General features: G+C 30.8%; 1 protein-coding gene across 2 annotated transcripts in view; it reads right to left on the reverse strand.

The window, feature by feature from the left end:
* Window positions 1–21,751, reverse strand: part of LOC145269242 (ras-like protein family member 12) — a 357,352-nt gene extending 335,601 nt beyond the window's left edge. The window contains exon 1 of one of the 2 annotated variants that reach the window (XM_080124867.1): window positions 21,401–21,751. In XM_080124867.1, the coding sequence (XP_079980993.1) occupies window positions 21,401–21,488 (88 nt within the window). In that variant the 5' untranslated portion in view covers window positions 21,489–21,751. The remainder of the gene's footprint in view (window positions 1–21,400) is intronic. The other variant, XM_080124875.1, reaches the window with a different exon arrangement.
* Window positions 21,752–22,142: the final 391 nt, after the last annotated feature.

Below are 22,142 nucleotides of genomic sequence, written 5' to 3' on the forward strand. Positions count from 1 at the left end.
TCAACACAATAGGAGAAAAGCATCTATATATATATATATATACAAATTTCATGTACATGCATATAAATAGTATAAAACGTTTATCAATATTTACTTCAACAGTGCTCAATATGTAAGTAGATCTTAGTAGAAATATGAAAATATACTTATAACAAATTAACTACACAGAAACTTTTGTGTTTTATTCCCGATGGAAATAAATTGGCTTAATGGTTTTCCTCAAGAATACAACTCAATTGTTTCTGTGTAGTTTATTTTCCATAAATAAATTTACATATAATTTATATATATATATATATATATATATATATATATATATATATATATATATATTAACAATAGACCAACCTCTCCAAATCGGAACAGAATCAAATCGAAACAAATTGAAATGCTTAATATACTAGAGACACTTGAGTATATAAAGGATTTGTCCCTGTTGGAATGTATATAGCTGAGCATTCCAGCTTAGCCAGATAACCTTTTGTCCAGTTTCATGTCTAAAGAACTGAACAATAAGATCTCCCCAAAGTGGGCTACAACAATTAAAACAACTCCATACCATCCAAGAAGTAACGCACAGATTGAAAGATTTAGTGGCATTATATGAAAGATGATTTCTTTAATCGTTGCTTTGCGTGGCGTCCCTGAGAAGTACCTTATTCCCTGAAGCTTACATTGCGGAAGATCGTTATTGTATACTGAAATAAATGCCACCCACCATGAACGTATTAGTTTTTATTAATTACATCATGTGCAAGCTTACACATGGAAAAGCGAATACGAACCGCGCTTATTTGTCAATTGCTACAAATATGTGTAAGACGTGACGGAAGGCAAAGGTCATTTAAAGTTTATACTCCGTCGTTTCATGATGCTGCCTCATTTGATAAGAGAGTCTTCTGGTGGCTTATAGAAATGAGGTTAAATCTGCACAAACCTTTCAAGTGGGGCAGGTGTTTTCGCTCTTTTCCGTATAAGTTGGCAGACTTTTGTAATAACCACGTGACATATTCCATTGCAAATCTGGGTTAGGGTTTAAGTGCTTACGTCATAAACCACATATTCTATTTATCGTGTGGTTATACATGTTGCAGTTTCTAATGAATTTTACTATGTTTAATCCCAGAACATTTTTCGTTGATAAGCACAAAGGACATCCATCTTTAACTGCTGTTGTTGTTACTGTTGTTGTTGCCATAACATCACCCACGTGTCTAACGTTACCTTTCTCTCTTTTATAGTCTTTCTTTTTCCTTACCGTTACGTTATTTCGCACACGGCTCAGTGTTTGCATACGCACATCCGCGCTCTGGGACACCCTTTCTTTTATCTTGCACAGTCAACAGAAAGGCTCTCTCATAACTCTGTGTTAGTGTTGAGCACTTTCATATCTTATTTAATGACACTTATGAACTGCTGATCAATAGACTGTCAATAATTCTCTTCTCTGAGTCCAACTGATGTTTATATTTCACATATCTCATTTACCATTTACTTTAATCGATGCTATTTTCATGGAAAAAGGAGTTAAATTAAATATGACTCACCCATAGAATCGTTTATAAAACACGCAATACTTTTTGCAATCCAACAAGTCTATGTGTAACGTTCAACAACTGAAATGAAAAAAGCATGAACTTTTGAAGCAAAGTTGCATAACTGATTAAGCTTCTTTTGCTTCTGCTTTTGCTGCTGCTGCTGTTGTTGTTGTTGTTGTTGTTGTTGTTGTTGTTGTTGAAAATCAATTATAATGATGGCTTGTTGGCAATCGTTTCCCCGATATCTTTCTACTAAGAATTCTTTTTTGAAGGATATCAGGTACTAAAAGGAGGGAGTACATTACACTATAACAGATATTTTGACACATTTTAGTAACAATTAATCAAGCGATGTAGGCTGTGCATAAATAAATAAGCATATGTGATCACAAACATAATCTCCTTAACGGAGTGAATTATTACTTAAATCTTATTATAAAAATGAGCTAAAAAATGTTAGTAACTTATAATGCTTATAATTACTCTTATGGCAATTTAACGTGGGCCAAGTTATGTCGAAATCGCTGTACGTGTAACGAAGCGGTGCGTTCTCATTATAACAGTGCGTTGACGAACGAAATCAGCAACAGTCGTAAGATAGCTGACTAGCGAAAATATTAGCAGCAGCCGTTTTAGCACATATGCAAATTAAGCAAGTGTGCATGCACTTACGTTACGGAAAGAAGATGGAGATAAAAAGAAAAAGAAAAAAGACAATGCGTGGTCGAGCACAGAGGAAAAGCAAGTTGCTTACCAGGGGAAATGGACGTATAAAGTCGAGGGCGGGAAAGTGGTGGCCGGCGTCAGGTGGCAGGGAGAGAGACTTTTAAAAAGCACACGTAATATGGAATAGCGTTGGAAAACACATGTGTGTGCAAAAAGACTTTTGAAAGATAATGGCATGCGTTATTGTTGAAAGAATCGCAAATAAATGCTTTTCATTTGCATTTTAAAAATACCAAGTCAGATTTTTATGTCTTTCCTTTTTGTTTGTTCCTTTCCGACGAAGCACCAATCAGTTAGATGGAAAGCACCTGGCCTAGGATGTTTGCTGAGCCAAGCAGAACTGACTTTTGACGGACGGTGATGTTGTATCTGATTCCCAAGGAGTTCAGCTGTTTCATAAGATCATCAAGAATTGAGCCAAGCGCATCTATGATTTTTGGCACGATGGAAGTTTTGTTATTCCACAATCTAGCTATCTCCAACCTCAGTTTCTAAAAGTTCCGTACTTTCTCGTTCTTCTTGCCTTTTAAGTTGATGTTGTTTGGGCAAGCCACATCAATAATTTTACCTTCATTGGTCTTTTTGTTCACAACTACAATAATCAATGAATATTTATACCAAGGATAGAAACGTGGATTCCTCGACAAGTATATCGTATGTGTTGGATTTGTTTATATTTATTGGCGTATAAATATGTTTATTTGTGTGCATCGCCGTCGTCTTCGTCGACGACGTTGTTTTCGTTGTCGTCGAGGATACTTGGAGTTTGCATCGGTTTTGGGTAGAAAGAGCTATGAGTCTTGGCCGACAATCTTTCTAGAGTTTGTGTCTCGATAAAAATACTGGTTGGATGCAACCGTAAACACAACCCCCGTGATAAGGAAATACCGGTTTGACGCCTGGTGGGGCTAACCATGTTCTACGGACAGGTGAAGCGCTGTTTAGACTTAATTGGCAGTCATCTAGAGATGGTGTCTCGATAAAAATACCAAGGAAGGAATCTCCACAAATACAAGTCATTCTTATGATGAATAAAAATACAAATGAATTGAAATCTGGTCAGGACCGGTTCAAACGGGTATCACTTCTATCACTGGAGTATCGAGTTTTCTGGAATCAAAAAAGTCAATTATTATTATTATTATTATTATTATTATTATTATTATTATTATTATTATTATGATTATTTACCCACTAGGAGTAGTCTCACAGCCCATTATCATAGATTTCTCTTTGAGAATTACATGCAGCGTTTTCTATAGCCTGGGTGACAAGTTTCCCCACCTTTTCGATAACCATTGCAGATGAATTTGTCGCTTACCATTGATTTCTCATTGGCGGCGACCATTAATCTTCACTGGAATTAGGGTGACACATACAGCAGAGGTCTGGTTAGTGCTTTCTCTCCTCAGTCATTCCATCATCCTTGACCCTTCTCGCTTATTTGGTGTGGCGTCAGTTATTGGTCTCACACACACACACACACACACACGCACGCGCACGCACACACACACACACACACACACGCACACACGCACACACACGTGATGCTCAATTGCGTTTCACATCTTTAGCATTTTCTGTATGTCCAGTTTTTGTCTGTAGCTCATATGTTAGTCACCTCATTCAAGCTTTTCCATATTTCAGCCGTTTTCATTACTGCTATTTGTTGTATCTTATCAGACATTCCTCTAATTCCAATCTCTCTGATTCCCTTTTTTCTAGGTTTTTCAGTATTATTCCTAACGTTCCTACTATTAATTCACTCTTTTCATCTTCCATATCCATTTCAGCTCTCTGGCCAGTTCAGTGTATTTGTCTCCTTCTCCGTCTCCTTGATCTTCACTCTGTGGTCTGCTGGAACGGTAAAATCTACAATCTGGCAGGACTTTTCCTTCTTGTTAACTAGTATGGCATCCGGTCTTGCTTGAATGGGTATTATTATTATTATTATTATTATTATTATTATTATTATTATTATTATTATTATTATTATTATTTGCAGCATAATTTGCGTTGCCACACCGGTTCTCGTCCGATCACCGAACTTAAGCAACGTTGAGCCTAGTCAGTACCAGATGGGTGACCATTTGGGAATTCTAAGCGCTGTATGTATTCTCCGCTTATCTCCGCATTTTTCCAGTCGTCCTGTACATACACTTCACTTACTATTGGTATTTAATAATGTCGACTCAGGAGAGGTGTGGTTGGAGATTGCGCACCTCCTGCCACAAAAATTTCACACGCAGGCACCCCGTTCGTGGGTATCCGTAGTCTGTCAAAGACTGAAGGAGCCTTCTTCTATTATTATTATTATTATTATTATTATTATTATTATTATTATTATTATTATTATTATTATTATTTACGAGGTTGTCACACATTCGCCATTAATTTTTTCCCTTCCAATGAAGATTGGGATGGTTCTTATCCTCCTCGAACTTTTCTTCTTTCTATGGCATCAAACAGTTCACCTTTTTTTACGTCGGATTGCTTTTACAATAATATTCCATGTTTCTTTGGAGTCAATTTCCTCATTTGGTTTGTCTTTGGTTTGTGTAAATCATTTTTACATACACGTATTTGGATGAGAGTACCTTGGTACCTGAAATATGAAGCACTAGTATTCGCGAAGTGCCGTCTGGGTTTCTTTATGTTGGTTATCAAGGGAACACCTGCTGATCATTGCACTCAGATATTATTTCTAAGCCCCAGGACTTTTATTTATTTTGGTATATTTAACGATTTGGTTGGTGTATGTGGCAAGATTAAGCCCGGTTCTAATTTACTCGTAATATCCTCATATGGATTGTGTTTATGTCTCGCATTCATGAAACATAATGCGCTATCACACACACACACACACACACACACACACACACACACACACACACACACACGCGCGCACGCACGCGCAATAGCAAGGACATTAAAATCAAACTGAAACAACAATTAACAGTAAAAATCGAACATATAGAAATACAGAAAAAACGAAGTGCATAGTATTCTTACGGAAATCGCCCCAGACAAGGTATGAAGCCACTTGATGTAAGAAACTAAAAACTACTACGTAAAAGTTCAAAACTTTCCCTCTTTGTTAGAAATATAACTCATGGAATGTGAGGACTAAAGGACAAAATAATGGAAGCAATAGTTATGCGGCTGCTGAAAGTAAACCCAAGATATACTTTCTACTCTCCTAAGATAAGTTGGCAATTAAAAAAAGTGGTAGGTATAGAACAAGAAGTAGTTTGGTAGTTTTTTCTAAGACATTAACGTTTGTATTTTGTATAGGATCGTTAAAATCACACTGTATACGAATTTTGAGGATGTGTTACCTACTTTATTTCAATAGTATCGGTTTCGAAAACGCCAAACAAATAATACATCAACATAATGGTTATGTCTTGGAGAAACGACATTTAAATCGTCTGCTTATTTCTACATTTCCAAAACAAATAAAACAAATTATTATGCACTCACCAGGCGTTCTCACGCATGCCACAGTCAGATAGTAACCGATGGTGTTCCTTGAAGTCTGAGTGACAACAATCTCCTCAGATTTCAAATACTCGCCACCTTTTGATAACCTTTGGAAATGACTTTGCGGTATCGCAACAACTGCTTACCACTCATTACTCGCTGGAAACGTCTGATTAGTGCTTTATTTTCTCGGTCTTTCCATACTCCTTGACTCTTCATAGCTATTAGCAGAAACTAGTGTCTTTTTATTAATTTATTTACTTTTAATTTTTATATATTTATTTTATTATTACTATTTACTCACTAGGAGTTCTTACGGAGGTAATCATCGGTGATTATTCGCTGATAATAACTTGTGGTGTTTCCTAGAGTCCAGATGACAACTAGTCTTCCCAGATTTCTAGTGCTTGACAACACTTTTGACAACCTTCGCAAATGAATTCACATTATCGCAGCAGCTGTTTGCTATTGATTTCTCGCTGGCAATGACCATTGGTATTCACTGGAATTTAGGTGGAAATAAGCCTCCCCAAGGATTCAATCCTCATTGCACTCCTTCAGTGAAAGTCTGGTTAGTGCTTCCTCTCTTCGGTCTTTCCATCCTGCTTGACCTTTCTCGATTTGAGGTGGTGCCAGTCTGTGCCGACTTTTATTTCATACTATTTCGTTTTAGGGAGTGGCGTAGTTAACTTACCATTGTGCGTTTTCTTTTCTTTTTTTTTTGCTTTGTTTTTTTTTTCTCGGTTTTCATGGTTCTCTATGGGCGTGTTCTGTTTTAGTTTATTTCAATTGGAGTTGCTGGTTTACAGTTCATGTGTGTTGGTTTCCATATTCAAGGATTTTCCTTAAGATTTCAGTGCTTTACATTTTTGCTATCTGTACTGTCTTCTCTGCCTTCCCCCTGATTCCAATTTCTCTGATTACTTTTTCGAAGTTTTTCGGGATTGTGCTCCTATGACTTTTTGGAGTATCTTGACTTTCTTTTGTGTTCTATATCTTTTGCAGTTCTCTGGCCAGTGCCGTGTATTTGCTTCGCTTCTCCGCCTGATTATTATTATTATTATTATTATTATTATTATTGTTATTATTATTATTATTATTGTTATTATTATTATTATTATTGCTGTTGTTGTTGTTGTTGTTGATGTTGTTATTATTATTGTTATTATTATTGTTATTATTATTGTTACTGTTGTTATTATTATTATTTGCTCACAAGGAGTCTTCACACAAGTCATCAAAGGTATCTCATTGAAAACAGCCTGTGGTGTTCCCTGGAAGTTAAGTGACAACAAGTCTCCCCAGATTTCCAGTACTCTCCACCTCTTTCGATAACATTTGCAAATTAATTTTCGTTATAGTAACAGCTGCTTGCCATTAATTTCTCGTTGGCAGCGCCATTGGTCTTCACTGGAATAAGCCTCCCCAAGGTCCTAGGTCTCTTCGCACTTATTCAGCGGAGGTCTGGTCAGTGCTCACTCCTCGGTCTTTCCTTCCTCCTTGGCTATTAGTCTCATTCTTTTTTGGTGTGGTAATGGGGGGATGGGGTGGGGTTAGAGAACTTATAGGCATGCAGCTTCAATGTTCTTGGTTCCATGTAATGCATCTTCATGTTTTGCCTTTACAGCAGTTTGTCTGGTCCGCGCTTGTTTATGTGTATTAGTCTCCACATTCGATCGGTTTCCTTAATATTTAAGCTGTTTTCATTATTGTCGTTCGTTGTATTTTCCAGTCATTCCTCTGATTCCAATTTATCCCATTCTTTTCGGGCTTACTCCTAGTGTTCCTACTATTATAGGTATTATATTATTATTATTATTATTATTATTATTATTATTATTATTATTATTATTATTAAACATTGACTACTTTACACCAGATGTTTGCATGTCTCGTTAACGTAATCACAGTCCTCATAATAGCCGTAAATAACTTCGCATAAACCTAGAATACGGTGACTAAGTGGTGAATGACACGAATCTGCCAAGTTCGAATTCAGTTCGTTTCACACAAGCACGTTTTCTCTCTTTCTCAGAAATATTGCTCATGGAATGCTTGGACTAAAGGACAAAATAAGGGGAACCGGAGTTACGTAGCTATTGAAAGTAAAACCAAGATCCACTTTCTACTATCCTTTGAAGAAATAATGCTATGAACAACAGATGTTCCTGTTGTTTAGTCAACAAAGGGAAACTAGTCTGCATTAGGGCTTCTATATTTCCGGTATCAGAATACTCTCAACCAAATACAGACATGTAAAAATGATATACAGAAACCAACGACAAAGTAAAAGAAGAAATGGATACTAAAGGAGCGTGGATTAGTAATGGAAATGAACACTTGGTGCCATAGAAAGAGGAAAGGACTAAAGAAGTCAAGCGCTAAAACTGCAATAAAGAAATAAATGGGAAACCGTTTTCGTAATAAAAATGAATAACAAAGAAAAAAGAGCGCACAAATATGCAGTTTATGAAAAAAAAAAAGATTTTTTTATCTATTGTTTAAAGAAAATTAAGAACCGTGTAAATGTTGGTGTGTGTTCTGGCAATTAATTTTTTTTTTCATGGTAGTCACCACTTATCAAGGCCCGGAGGCCACTCGGAGATAAGGGTTATTGCGTGTGGAGTAATCAATAGGATAATATCGTAGTAATCGTTAGTAATGGAGATTTGATAAATTGGATTACTTAAGGGGGCGGTCTATTAGGAATTTGTTTATGTTGGACTTGATGTTTTTTTTGTCACTGCTTCACACTATTTTGTCCTTTAGTCCTCATATTTCATAAGCGATGTTTCTGACAGAGGGGAAAAATTGCTGTTCTCAATGTCGACTGTTGTTTTGGATGGTTGTATTTTAAAGATTTTTAATCTTTTCATCAACTATCAACATGTTCATGTCGTTTAATCTTATCCTTGAGTGGTATTTGATTTTGATAAAAGATGACTTTAGTAAAAAAGAAAACAAGTGAAGCATGCATGGTCCTCCTCCCCGTGAGTGCATTGTGAACGAGGCCTAAAAAATTACTAATTTCAGCATTTGCCCCCCCCCCATTTAGCCCCAAAGTCTCCAGGGGACGTCAAATCCCAGTGAAAATGAACAAACGGTGCAGTTTAAGGTCTTAACATATGTAAATTTGAGTTCTGCACCATGCAAAAAAAGAAAAGAATGACTAAGTCCATCATTTGCCTCCCCCCCCCATTTAGCCCCAAAAGTCCCCAAGGCCTTAACATATTTAAATTTGAGTTCAGCACCATGCAAAACTGCTAAATAGACATACACTGAAAATTTTGGACAAATATGGTAAAATAGTCCCAAAAATGGAGTATTCTTATTGACCCTAAAAGAGCCCCTGAGGCACACCCAAGAGTTATCGCGAAGTTTAGACAAACAAAATTATATAGAAATCAGTTAGTTACAACTTTTCAGAAAGTTTTATAAAAATCCAAGGCACCAATTTTTCTTGAGTACAAAAGTGTCAATTTTAGCCATTTTAACCCGAAAGGCATCCCTGTGTGTGGGGGGGGGGCAACCGGAGTTTTCCCGGAAAATCAGTTCTGTTACTTTTAATTCATATCTTGTTTAATGTTTGTGCAAAATTTCAAAAAAATTCCAAGGTGTAATTATTGAGAAAAGTGCGAACAGACGAACAGACAAGAGTGAATTTACAGGTCCACCCTACTTTTGTTGCCCCCCCCCCCCAATACTACCAGACTCGGTGCTACGTACCTTGGAAATTTTAACGGCAATGGGAGAAGGTGAAATGCATGGTTTCAATTATGATGATTAATCGGAATCGGGAATCCGAAAAATGTTAACTTTTAAGGACATTTTAGAAAGAATGTTAACTTTTAAGAGTATTTTAGAAAAAATGTTAACTTTTAAGGGTATTTTAGAAAAAAATGTTAACTTTTAAGGGTATTTTAGAAAAATGTTAACTTTTAAGGATATTTTAGAAAAAAATTGAACATATTGAAATTTAAGGGTATTTTAGAAAAAAATTGACCATATTTCCGATTTCAAAAACGATATATATTTTAAATTGTCCCCTTTGATATATGATCTAATGTTTATCGTTTTTTAATTATCAGTAAAACTAAAATCTATATATCATAATAATAATGTCACGGTAAAAATGCCAAGAGTAGATAAATAGAAAAAATGGCACAAGTGAAAAAACCGGATGAGTAATTCTAATGGAAATATCAAATTCACAAGCGGACCTCAATCGCATGTATATTCCACTAATAAAAAAATGACAACAATAGGTATTACAGTTCTTGCAAAGAGGTGTCGACGTCCTCCTACATACAGCTTAGTATTCCAAAGCGATCACCCAGCTGGTACTAGCCAGTCTGAACGTTGCTAAACTTCAGAGATCTAACGGAAAACAGGGCATCAATGTTACTTTACTGTACATTATATAGATACACCAAAGGTTAATTTTCTTTTAGAAGAGAATTGAAGCGTTGAATTAAAAATGAACATTTTACCAAGCAACTAAGAATTTATTTTATTTGTTTGAAGAGACCGTTTTTCAATTAAAACTCAGTTATTTTAGTGATTTCATAACACACCAGATATACACATAATAATACAACGATGCAGCGCTACTGATAGTTTTATTTATTTAAAAAATGAAAAAAGAAGTACCTGAAAACTAAATGTGTTGCATTGTAAGTAATCCTGTACGTTTTTAAAATTAATATTATTGTAAAATTTAATAAGTACGCAATTAAAGTTTGTACTAAATGTGATGATGTATAGAAGTGAAATCTGATCAGCGAGGGTTGAGGACATATGTTGCATGGAGTGAGATGATATCAGAATGATACAGTGAATGTGAAATGTAAGTCTTGAAAACCGACTTAGTTTTAATGACTTCAAAGGAAGATTAAATCTGAGCAGTATAATGAGATGTGTGCAGGACAGGAGACTTCGATGGTATGGCCACGTCGAAAGAATGAATGAGAGTTCTGGAGGTTAGTAGATGTAGAACAGTTTAAATAGTATGTCTGGTACACAGGGGTGGGGCAAAGAAAACATTGTAGGAAGTAATAATAGAAAGAGAAAAAAAGAATAAATAAAGACCTCGACAGATATAGGCTAGCTTCGAGTCAGTTTGTTAAAGCCGCTCAACAATTGCTGGCATGTAAAACAGATGTTACAGCGAATATGAAGATGATAAAAATATTGGATTTTGTTTCATTATACAATAGTGATGAAAATATTTAAATAAAAAATGAATGAATTGCCTGACTCAAATATGAGATTAGAAATGTTTTTAAATTCGATTTCGTATTTTCAGTTATTTAAAAATTTAATGTGCTTTTTAACAATGACAAAGATTTTTGCATTAAAAAAACATAAATGAAGATTTTTGTATTGAAAAAAAAACAATGATACAAATTTTTGTATTGAAAAAAAAACAATAATAAGGATTTTTGTATTGAAAAAAAAACAGTGATAAGGATTTTGTATTGAAAAAAAACAATGATAAAATTTTTGTATTGAAAAAAAACAATGATAAAGATTTTTGTATTGAAAAAAAGCAATGATAAAGATTTTTGTATTGAAAAAAAAATAATGGTAAAAAAATGATAAAAAATTTTGTATTGAAAAAACAATGATAAAACTTTTGTTTTGAAAAAAATTTCGAAAAAAATGATAAAGATTTTTGTATTGAAAAAACAACGATAAAGATTTTTGTATTGAAAAAACAATGATAAAGACTTTTGTATTGAGAAAAAAGCAATGAAAATTTTTGTATTGAAAAAAAAACAATGATAAAGATTTTTGTATTGAAAAAAACAACGATAAAGATTTTTGTATTGAAAAAACAATGATAAAGATTTTGTATTAAAAAAATAATGATAAAGATTTTTGTATTGAAAAAAACAACGATAAAGATTTTTGTATTGAAAAAAAGCAATGATAAAGATTTTTGTATTGAAAAAAAAAACAATGATAAAGATTTTTGTATTGAAAAAAAAACAATGATACAGATATTTGTATTGAAAAAAAGCAATGATTAAGATTTTTGTATTGAAAAAAAACAATGATAAAGATTTTTGTATTGAAAAAAAGCAATGATAAAGATTTTTGTATTCAAAAAAATAATGATACAGTATTTTGTGTTGAAAAAAAATCATATAGATGTTTGTATTGAAAAAAAATGAAAAAGACTTTTGTATTGAAAAAGACAATGATAAAGATTTTTGCATTAAAAAAAATAATGATACAGTATTTTTTGTTGAAAAAAAACAATTATACAGATTTTTGTATTAAAAAACAATGATACACATATTTGTATTGAAAAAAAAAACAATGATAACGATTTTTGTATTTAAAAAAAGCAATGATAATAATTTTTGTATTGAAAAAAAGCAATGATAAAGATTTTTTATTGAAAAAAAGCAATGCTAAAGATTTTTGTAATGAAAAAAAAAACAATGATGAAGATTTTTGTATTGAAAAAAAGCTATGATAAAGATTTTTGTAATGAAAAAAAAACAACGATAAAGATTTTTGAAATGAAAAAAAAAACAACGATAAAGATTTTTGTATGAAAAAAACAATGATAGAGATTTTTGTAATGAACAAAAAAACAATGATAAAAATTTTTGTATTAAAAAAAACAATGATACAGATTTTTGTATCGGGAAAACAATGATACAATTTTTGTATTAAAAAATCAATGATACACATATTTGTATTAAAAAAAACAATGATAAAGATTTTTGTATTGGAGAAAAAACAATGATAAAGATTTTGTATTGAACAAACAATGATACACATATTTGTATTAAAAAAAACAATGATAAAGATTTTTGTATTGAAAAAAAGCTATGATAAAGATTTTTGTATTGAAAAAAGCAATGATAAAGATTTTTGTAATGAAAAAAAAACAATGATAAGATTTTTGTATTGAAAAAAAAACAATGATAAAGATTTTTCATTGAAAAAAAGCAATGACAAAGATGTTTGTAATAAAAAAAACAATGATAAAAATGTCTGTATTGAATAAAAAACCAATGATAAAGATTTTGTATTGAAAAAAAGCAATAATAAAGATTTTTGTATTGAAAAAGGCAATGATAAAGATTTTTGTATTGAAAAAAAACAATTATTAAGATTTTTGTAATGAAAAAAAACAATGATAAAGATGTTTGTAATGAAAAAAAACAATGATAAAGATTTTTGTAATGAAAAAAAGCTATGATAAAGATTTTTGTATTGAAAAAAAATCAATGATAAAGATTTTTGCATTGAAAAAAAAACAATGATAAAGATTTTGTATTGAAAAGAAAAACAATGATAAAGATATTTTTATTGAAATAAACAATGATAAAGATTTTTGTATTGAAAAAAAAAATGGTAAAGATTTTTGTATTGACAAAAAGCAATGATAAAGATTTTTATAATGAAAAAAAACAATGATAAAGATTTTTGTATTGAAAAGAAAAACAATGATAAAGATATTTTTATTGAAATAAACAATGATAAAGATTTTTGTATTGAAAAAAACAATGGTAAAGATTTTTGTATAAAAAACAATGATAAAGATTTTTGTATTGAGAAAAAACAATGGTACAGATTTTTGTATTGAAAAAAAACAATGATAAAATTTTTGCATAAAAACAATGATAATGATTTTTGTATTGAAAAAAAAAGTAATGATAAAGATTTTGTATTGAAAAAAATCAATGATAAAGATTTTATATTGAAAAAAAACAATGATAAAGATTTTTGTATTGAAAAAAAACAATGATAAAGATTTTTTATTGAAAAAAAACTATGATAAAGATTTTTGTATTGAAAAAACAATGATACACATATTTGTATTGAAAGAAACAATGATAAAGATTTTTTATTGAAAAAAAACAGTGATAAAGATTTTTGTATGAAAAAAACAATGATAAAGACTTTTGTATTGAAAAAAACAATGATAAAGATTTTATATTGAAAAAAAAACAATGATAAAGATTTTTGTATTGAAAAAAAAAACAATGATACAGATTTTTGTATTGAAAAAAAAACAATGATAGGGATTTTTGTCTTGAAAAATAAAACAATGATAAAGATTTTTGCATTGAAAAATAAAACAATGATAACGATTTTTGCATTGAAAAAACCATGATAAAGATTTTTGTATTAGAAGAAAAGCAATGATAAAGATTTTTGTATTGAAAAAAACAATGATAAAGATTTTTGTATTAAAAAAAAACAATGATAGAGATTTTTTATCTTGAAAAATAAAACGATAAATATTTATGTATTGAAAAAAAAACAATGATAAAGATTTTTGTATTGAAAAAAACAATGATAAACATTTTTATATTGAAAAAAACAATGATAAAGATTTTTGTATTGAAAAAAAAACAATGATAAAGATTTTTGTATGGAAAAAACAATGATAAAGATTTTTGTATTGAAAAAAAAACAACGATAAAGATTTTTGTATTTAAAAAAAAACAATGATACAGATTTTTGTATTAAAAAAACAATGATAAAGATTTTTGTATTGAAAAAAAAAAACAATGAAGATTTTTGTATTGGAAAAATAATTGAGAATTAAAAAGTGAAAAAAATATTCCCATAAAAAGAACTAAAGTGTTTACAGAAACCAAGGTTTATGTGATTAAATTGTTTTTATTATTTATTTTTACCATCTCACTCACTATCACTTCGAAATGTAATTACTATTTACTCCTTGGCCTTCATGAAAGGAAACTGATCGAAAAGAAAAAATAGACAAAAGTCACACACACTCTCTATAGAGAAACAAAACAAAACTAATCGATAAAAAGCAAAAAGAATGAAAACAAAAGAAAATGGACACAAAACTCTGTCTCGTTCCTTTGCGTTCTGTTTTTATTATAATAATAATAATAATAATAATAATAATAATAATAATAATAATAATAATAATAATAGAAAATTAATGTATTTATATTAAAGATAATAGAATTTTGTCCCCTCTTCTTTATTATTATCAGATATCATTGAGATTAAGCATTTCCGTATTTGTTCATTAATTTAAATTACTTGCGTGATTACTTTTTTTAATATTATCAGCTATTATTAAGATTAAACTTCTCCGTATTTGCTTATAAAATTAAATTTTCGTACTTGACTTTTTAGGCGAACTGGATAAGCGCACATTCACCGTTATCATATAGAATAGTTTCTAATTTTTATGCAAACAAATTTTACAGAAATTACGAAAATGATTTTAAATCAGTTGCAAGTAGACTTTTTGTATAGTCAACTTAATAAAATAATATACTTGCACTTATTAAACTCGTGAAAACATATTCTTATGCAAATGTCCATTGATCAATATTTCACGGATTTAAAATTATAAACTTTTGCTTACTGTCTTTTCTAACTTTTAACAAGTAGCAAGAGTTAAAAGTAGTTTTTCTTGTTTGTTTTTTTTTTTTTAATTTTATGTATGTTAATTTCATTTTCAACCCGAGGGCATCAAGAGAAAATCCCGGAATTGAAACTGTTAATACCTTTCTTGGAACTGTGGGAGGGGGCGACGTTCTTTTGTCATTTAACTGACTTTATGTGTGTGCTCTCAGCTGCCTTTTGAAAATGTTTTCTTTTCTCCAGTTTTTTTGTTCAATTTGCTTTATGTCACATGAAGATGATTCAGTGAAGAGTCGAAAATGTTTGTGATACAAATTGAACATACATTTTTAAACACAAAAAGATCATTAGAAAATTTAAAAATAAAAAGATATAATTAAGCGTGCACACACATACACTCACACATACACACCACACACATACACTCCCACACATATATATTGTGTATTTAGGCATCATTATTTCATTGGTACGAGGAAACTGGCTGATGGAATAGCCATATTTGTTGCAAGTTCAAGTATTTTATTTAAAAATAACACAATTGCTGATGTAATAGCCATATTTGTTCCAAGTTCAAGTATTTTATTTAAAAATAGCACAATTTTATTAATTGTGTTATTTTTAAATAAAATACTTGAACTTGCAACAAATATGGCTATTACATCAGCCAGTTCCCTCGTATCAATGAAATAATGATGCCTAAATACACAATATATATGTGTGGGAGTGTGTGTGGTGTGTATGTGTGAGTGTATGTGTGTGCACGCGCGCGTATGTGTTTATGCGTGTATGTGTTTATGTTAAAATGATTGTATATTTTTTTTTACTGATGTAATAGCCATATTTGTGTAAGTTCGAGTACTTTATTTAATTAAATATACTAAAGAGAAAAAATGCTGTCTAAATATATACTAGTGGTTTGGCAAGATCACAGAGGAGACAACAAAAGTAGCAAAACTAAACTGGACATGCAGGCTAATTTGCACATATTTTATTGGTTCCAGTGACCATTGGGCCTTGATAAGTGGTGAACTCCATGTAAAAAAAAAGAAGAAAATAAAAGTTCTGTTCTAGCAATTGTAATAAAAGTTTAACCATAGAATAGTATTGTAACCTTCGAAAAGCCTGAAAATTTTTACATAGTTTCATAAAACAAAAAAATATGAGCGTTTCAATATTCAATTTTGCTAATATATATATATATATATATATATATATAGATAGATAGATAGATAGATAGATAGATATACAACATTTAGGCAATTTTATGAGTTCGAAATCTCGGCAACTACAGATCAGAATTTAACAAATGAAGGTTTAACCATAGAATAGTATTGTAATCTTCCAAAAGCCTGAAAATTTTCACATAGTTTCATCCCATAAAACAAAAATATGAGCGTTTCAATATTCAATTTTGCTAAAGATCTGAATTGTGTAAACGGCATTTGCCCTTAAGGAAGTACCTAAACTTCAACTTCCACCATCCATATAATGTAAAGAGAGGAATCGTCCGTTGTCTACAACACCGAGCAAAAGCAATATGTGGTAACAGCAGTGCATATCAAGAGGAGATGGACTGTTTAAGAGAAACTCTCCACCGAAACAACTATTCAGAGAGCATGACATCAGCTCCAAGAAATCTGGATTCGACACAAAAGAACACCACACAGAAATTCTCCACAGTTTTTGTACCATATATGAAAAGCTTATCTGAAAAAACTTCAACGAATATGTAATCTATATGACATCCGGACAATATTCAGGATTGATTCAACTCTCCGGAAAAAAACTTGTGAGAGTCAAGCCCCCGGCAAAAAAAAAAAAAAAAAAAAAAAAAAAATCATGACTAAGAACTGTGTATCTGAAATCCCATGTAAATGTGGAAAACTATACAAAGGTGAAACGTATCGTCCACTGAAAGTACGGTTAGAATAACATCGAAAAGCTGTAGTAGAAAGACTGAAAAATCAGGTATAGCTGACCATATATGGAAGGAAAAGGGAACCCATCTACCATTATGAGATGAAATAAAAATTATCGACAGAGAAGAACGGTGGAGAGTGAGACAACTAACAAGGCAGCACATATGCTAAATAATATCCAATTACTACTTTACGATATGGGAACCATTAATTATAAACAATAGATAAGATATACAAGTAATGAGTAAAAACATTAATATATATATATATATATATATATATATATATATATATATATATATATATATATATATATAATTATAAAACTCAAATGACCTTGTAACGAGTGATGTAACCCAGTTCCGGTTTACGAAATCTGGTTGCGCATGCGCGCATAACATTAACCCATAACAACGTCAACAAATAAACACAAATCGCTTCTTTTGCAGATTTTGACCTTCGCACTGAAATATTAACGTTATTATTTCGAAATTATTATTTAACATGGGAAGAGTGGGGGTGTTTTGCAATTATTCTTTATTACAACTATACTGTCGCTATTTTCTTACAACTAAACAACTTTAACCCGTTGACAAACATAAGAACAATTGTAGTAAAGCTAAGACTACTACTACTACTACTACTACTACTACTCCTTATAATAATAATAATAATAATAATAATAATAATAATACTCTCTATCCGCCCCTTTTCCTTCCTTCCTTCCTTCCTTCTTTTTTTACATTTCTAGATACAAAATAGTTGTGTGAGAACGGTGAATTTGTTGACACATTTATTAATCTGTTTCAATATTAGTTTTATTTTATTCATTTAGGTTTTATTTTTTTTGCTTCAGGCTTTATTAATGATTATTTTTTTTTAGATTTTAATTTTCTATAACTTGATTGAAGGATTCCAATATGAGGTTTCCATTCTTATATTTCTCATCGGTCGGTTCATATGTGTTTTTGCTGCTAAATGACTTTCGTCGGCGTTCGATTCGTAGAAAAATCATGTTTAATTTTCGATTCTTGAGCGATTATTCGGAAAAATAGGTAACTTTACACGAATAGGGAGGATTTTTTTCATGTTTGAGTGATCCATCCGTGATTTTTCATTTTAATATACTTTCATAGAAATGTTTCTGTTATGAAAAAAAAAAAAAACTATTTTCTTACGTCACATGTGTCACGCTCATACATGAATTCCATAGCTAATATCACATACTGACCCAAGGAGGTCACGGGTAGTCTAGTATATATATATATATATATATATATATATATATATATATATATATATATATATATATATATATATATATATATCGATATACGTTAATAAATAGTAATAATTAGTAATAAATAGTGATACTTACAACTACAAATAAAACAGGTTTAGGGCTTCTAAAATTCGCACTGGAATTGTTCACAAGGACCCGTGTTGCAGTGGTTAGAGTACTTAGAAAAATCAATTGTAAAAAGTGATATTCTCCTGAAATTTGGAGGTTAAATTATCTGTGTGAGCGACCGTAAAATACAATTTCGAATTACTTAGGAGTTCTATCTAGTCATGACTGACTAAACAAGAGCATGCTATTCCCATGAACTAAATAACGAGTTACACTGGAAATTCCGTCCAAATTCCCGAGCCCGACACCTGAAAAAGGTAAGAGGTTACATCGGTCGAAATGTTGTGAAAATCACACTCAAGATGAGAACAGTAGTCCGGTGAATCCAAATAATACGACTTCAATCAAAGACATTGGTTTTTCTAGTTTTGCATATGAATTACAAAATATTTGATAGTTTCCATTAACTTCTGACCTTGATGAAGGAGAGACTAAACCTTGCTGCTATGGTTTCACATGATCTGGAGAGGGAGACTTGATTTCACTATTTCCCATATGTCATATCTCCCCTCTTTGGTTTTCATACAGAAAAAATAAATTTCACAGTGTATAAAGATTATTTGATACTGGAGATATTCATAATCGAACCCTATTTCCAAAAGAAAGCAAATATAACATATGAGAAATATTTCGAATCAAGTCTTCTCTTGCTGTTATTTCAGATCATTTGACATCTTAGCAGCAAGTTTTAGTTACCCCTCCATCAAGGCCAAGGGTTTTAGGGATATATATATATATATATATATATATATATATATATATATATATATATATATATATATATATATATATACTAATTCTTTAAATGGCGCTATATACTTGATCTTCCATCGATATGTTCGGTTACATGGTAACATTGAAATTCTCATCACGCAGGATTACTAATACCGAATATAAACGATTCTTCAAGTGATGCTTTGGTAGTGTACACGCACGACTGACTGACTTTCCACTGCTTCTCTGAAACGGAAGGTATCGATACACTATCAAAATAATATATAGTACTAATTGAAATAAGAATATATATGCACAATAAATGAGTACTTTGATTACTTCTTTTCTAGCACTAAATTGCACACACGCACACACATACGCACACACACACACACACACACATATATATATATATATATATATATATATATTGTTTTTTCTTAATTAATGTAATAAGGATCCATGTGTGTTATGTGGTCGAGATTTCAAGAAGTTTCGATCATTGAGACGTCAGCAGGAGATATTTCATTTACATCAACTAACTTTCAATATTCGGAAGTTTGCTCGCATCATCATCATCATCATCATCATCATCATCATCATCATCATCATCATCATCATCATCTCGTCTGTCTGTTGTTGGCAGTGGTTTACCTGATATAGTCAGAATTATTTCTAGAAAAATAATAGGTACTTACATGAGGGACCACGTGAAGGTTGCTAACATCCTAAGTGAAAGCGATTTTTTGGAACGAATTAATCAGGAAATTAACCCATTTTCATGAAATTTTCAGTATTTATCAAATAATGATCACGGAATATAATGAACCCATTATTTTTATTTAAATGTTAGTGGAAAAGTATTATTTTGCTTACACAAAAAATACCTTTACTAAAGTTATGATATCCAGTAGTAAAAAAATATGCATTAATTTATTTTTGCTTTTTTTATGAACCTAAAGCATTGTAAATTATAATAATTAAAAAAAATTATTTGATTTTTACTGGAACATTACGAAAAAAGTCCTTAAATCCATATTAATGAATTCGATATAACTCGAAGAATAATTAATTTCTCGAACTACCGATATTTTCATTGAATTAAGCATTGTTTATTTAATATTTTCACACACACACAAAAATGATAGTTGCAAAAAATATTTAAACTTTTTTTTTAGATTAGAAGCTTCGCATAATTTTCATATGTAAGATTGTAATATCTTCCTTGCTTACATAGATATGAAACTTTCGGCGTAACATAATTTTTATATAATCTCGAAAAATAAAATGATTTTTTTTAATTTAAAAGCATGAACGTAAACAAATAATTAAATTAAAAATTGGTAAAAATTCTACAAACGTTCACCATTGGAATATACGGATGCACGGCTGGGGAAAACAAGACAAACAGCACTCCTACACCCCTTTAATTACATGACTTCATCTCCAGGCAGCCTTTCGACTGTTTGAAATTTGGGGCTTCCGTATAATATATGTGACGATGGCTTGGTTTGTTTTGGTTGAACAAAGCGAGAATTTCTCACTTTGGGGGACTAATAAAGATATTTTTTCCACAAACAAGGTGTTTTTTATTAACTCGATATCTTAGAACTTTACTTTGAAATAGTCTCAGGAAACTAATATTTATCTTTCAAAGGATTTTTACAATGAATTTATTTAACTTCAAAATTTAGCTGAATTAGTTGGTCATGAAAACATTTTCATAACTTTTTTTTTTCACGTGTGCAAGTATATCTTTTTCCTTTTGGAAATTAACTTTAGTCTTTAAGCTTTCAAATACAATAAAAAATTATTCAAAAACCTACAAAAAAAATATGATAAATCGGCTTTGAAAACTATGTCCCCTATCTTTATTGCAATATTTTTACACGTACCTACATACGTACGTATAAAAAAATATATAATATTATATACATACATATATATATATATATATATATATATATATATATATATATATATATATATATATATACGTATACATATACGTATATATACGGACGTATAACATATATAAATATTATATATATAAATGTGTGTATGTATGTATGTATGTATGTATGTATATGATATATATATATATATTATATATTATATATATACATATACATATATAAACATGTATATACACATAACTTACAAAAAAAAGATAAGCATTATTTTATATCATAAACAAGTGTTGTGTACTGCAGAGCGTACTAAAATCTTACCTGACTTTCCGACGCCAAGGGATCCAAGCAATGCAATATTTATCTCAGGAGCGGATCCATTTCTTTGTAAGGATTTCTTCCCACTCATGTTGTACGGATCTTCTTACTACTTCTCGTAAGTAAAGTAAGTATTATTTATGTTAGGAAAGGAAAAAAGGTTTTTTTTCTTCCTCCTCTTCTTCAGACCTAGTAACCAGGTCTTTGACGGAGCGTGCGTGTTTTTCGCCCGCGTCTCGTTGTGTGCGTGTGTTAAAAACGGAGAAATCGCTGTAAAAAGTTCCCAACTTTTTTGAACTGTTAACACCAACTCTTTACCTGGTGTTGCTAATTTGTTCCCAACAGAAGCGTTCTGGAACAAGACATATTTATTTAAGCTTTATTTTCTAAAACAAATCTTAATATCTAACCATTTTGTTGTTGTTGTTGTTGTTGTTGTTGTTGTTGTTGTTGTTGTTGTTATTGTTGTTGTTGTTATTATTATTATTATTATTATTATTATTATTATTATTATTATTATTATTATTAAGTATTACGCCTCCTGTTTTTAAGGAGTAAGCGAAAAGACAACATACTCACATATACCGATATTATAAACTATAGGAATAATATAATCAAAACTGGATTAAAACATACGATATTCAAGTTAATTAATGATTATTAAAGATGATAGAAGATTAAACATGATTGTCACATCCAAAGTGAAAAGCGTATGCTTGGGAAGTAAATAAACGGAACCAAACTT

This window comes from Euprymna scolopes, chromosome 4 (assembly GCF_053919585.1).
Source record: "Euprymna scolopes isolate OS-2025 chromosome 4, ASM5391958v1, whole genome shotgun sequence".
Classification (NCBI taxonomy): domain Eukaryota; kingdom Metazoa; phylum Mollusca; class Cephalopoda; order Sepiida; family Sepiolidae; genus Euprymna; species Euprymna scolopes.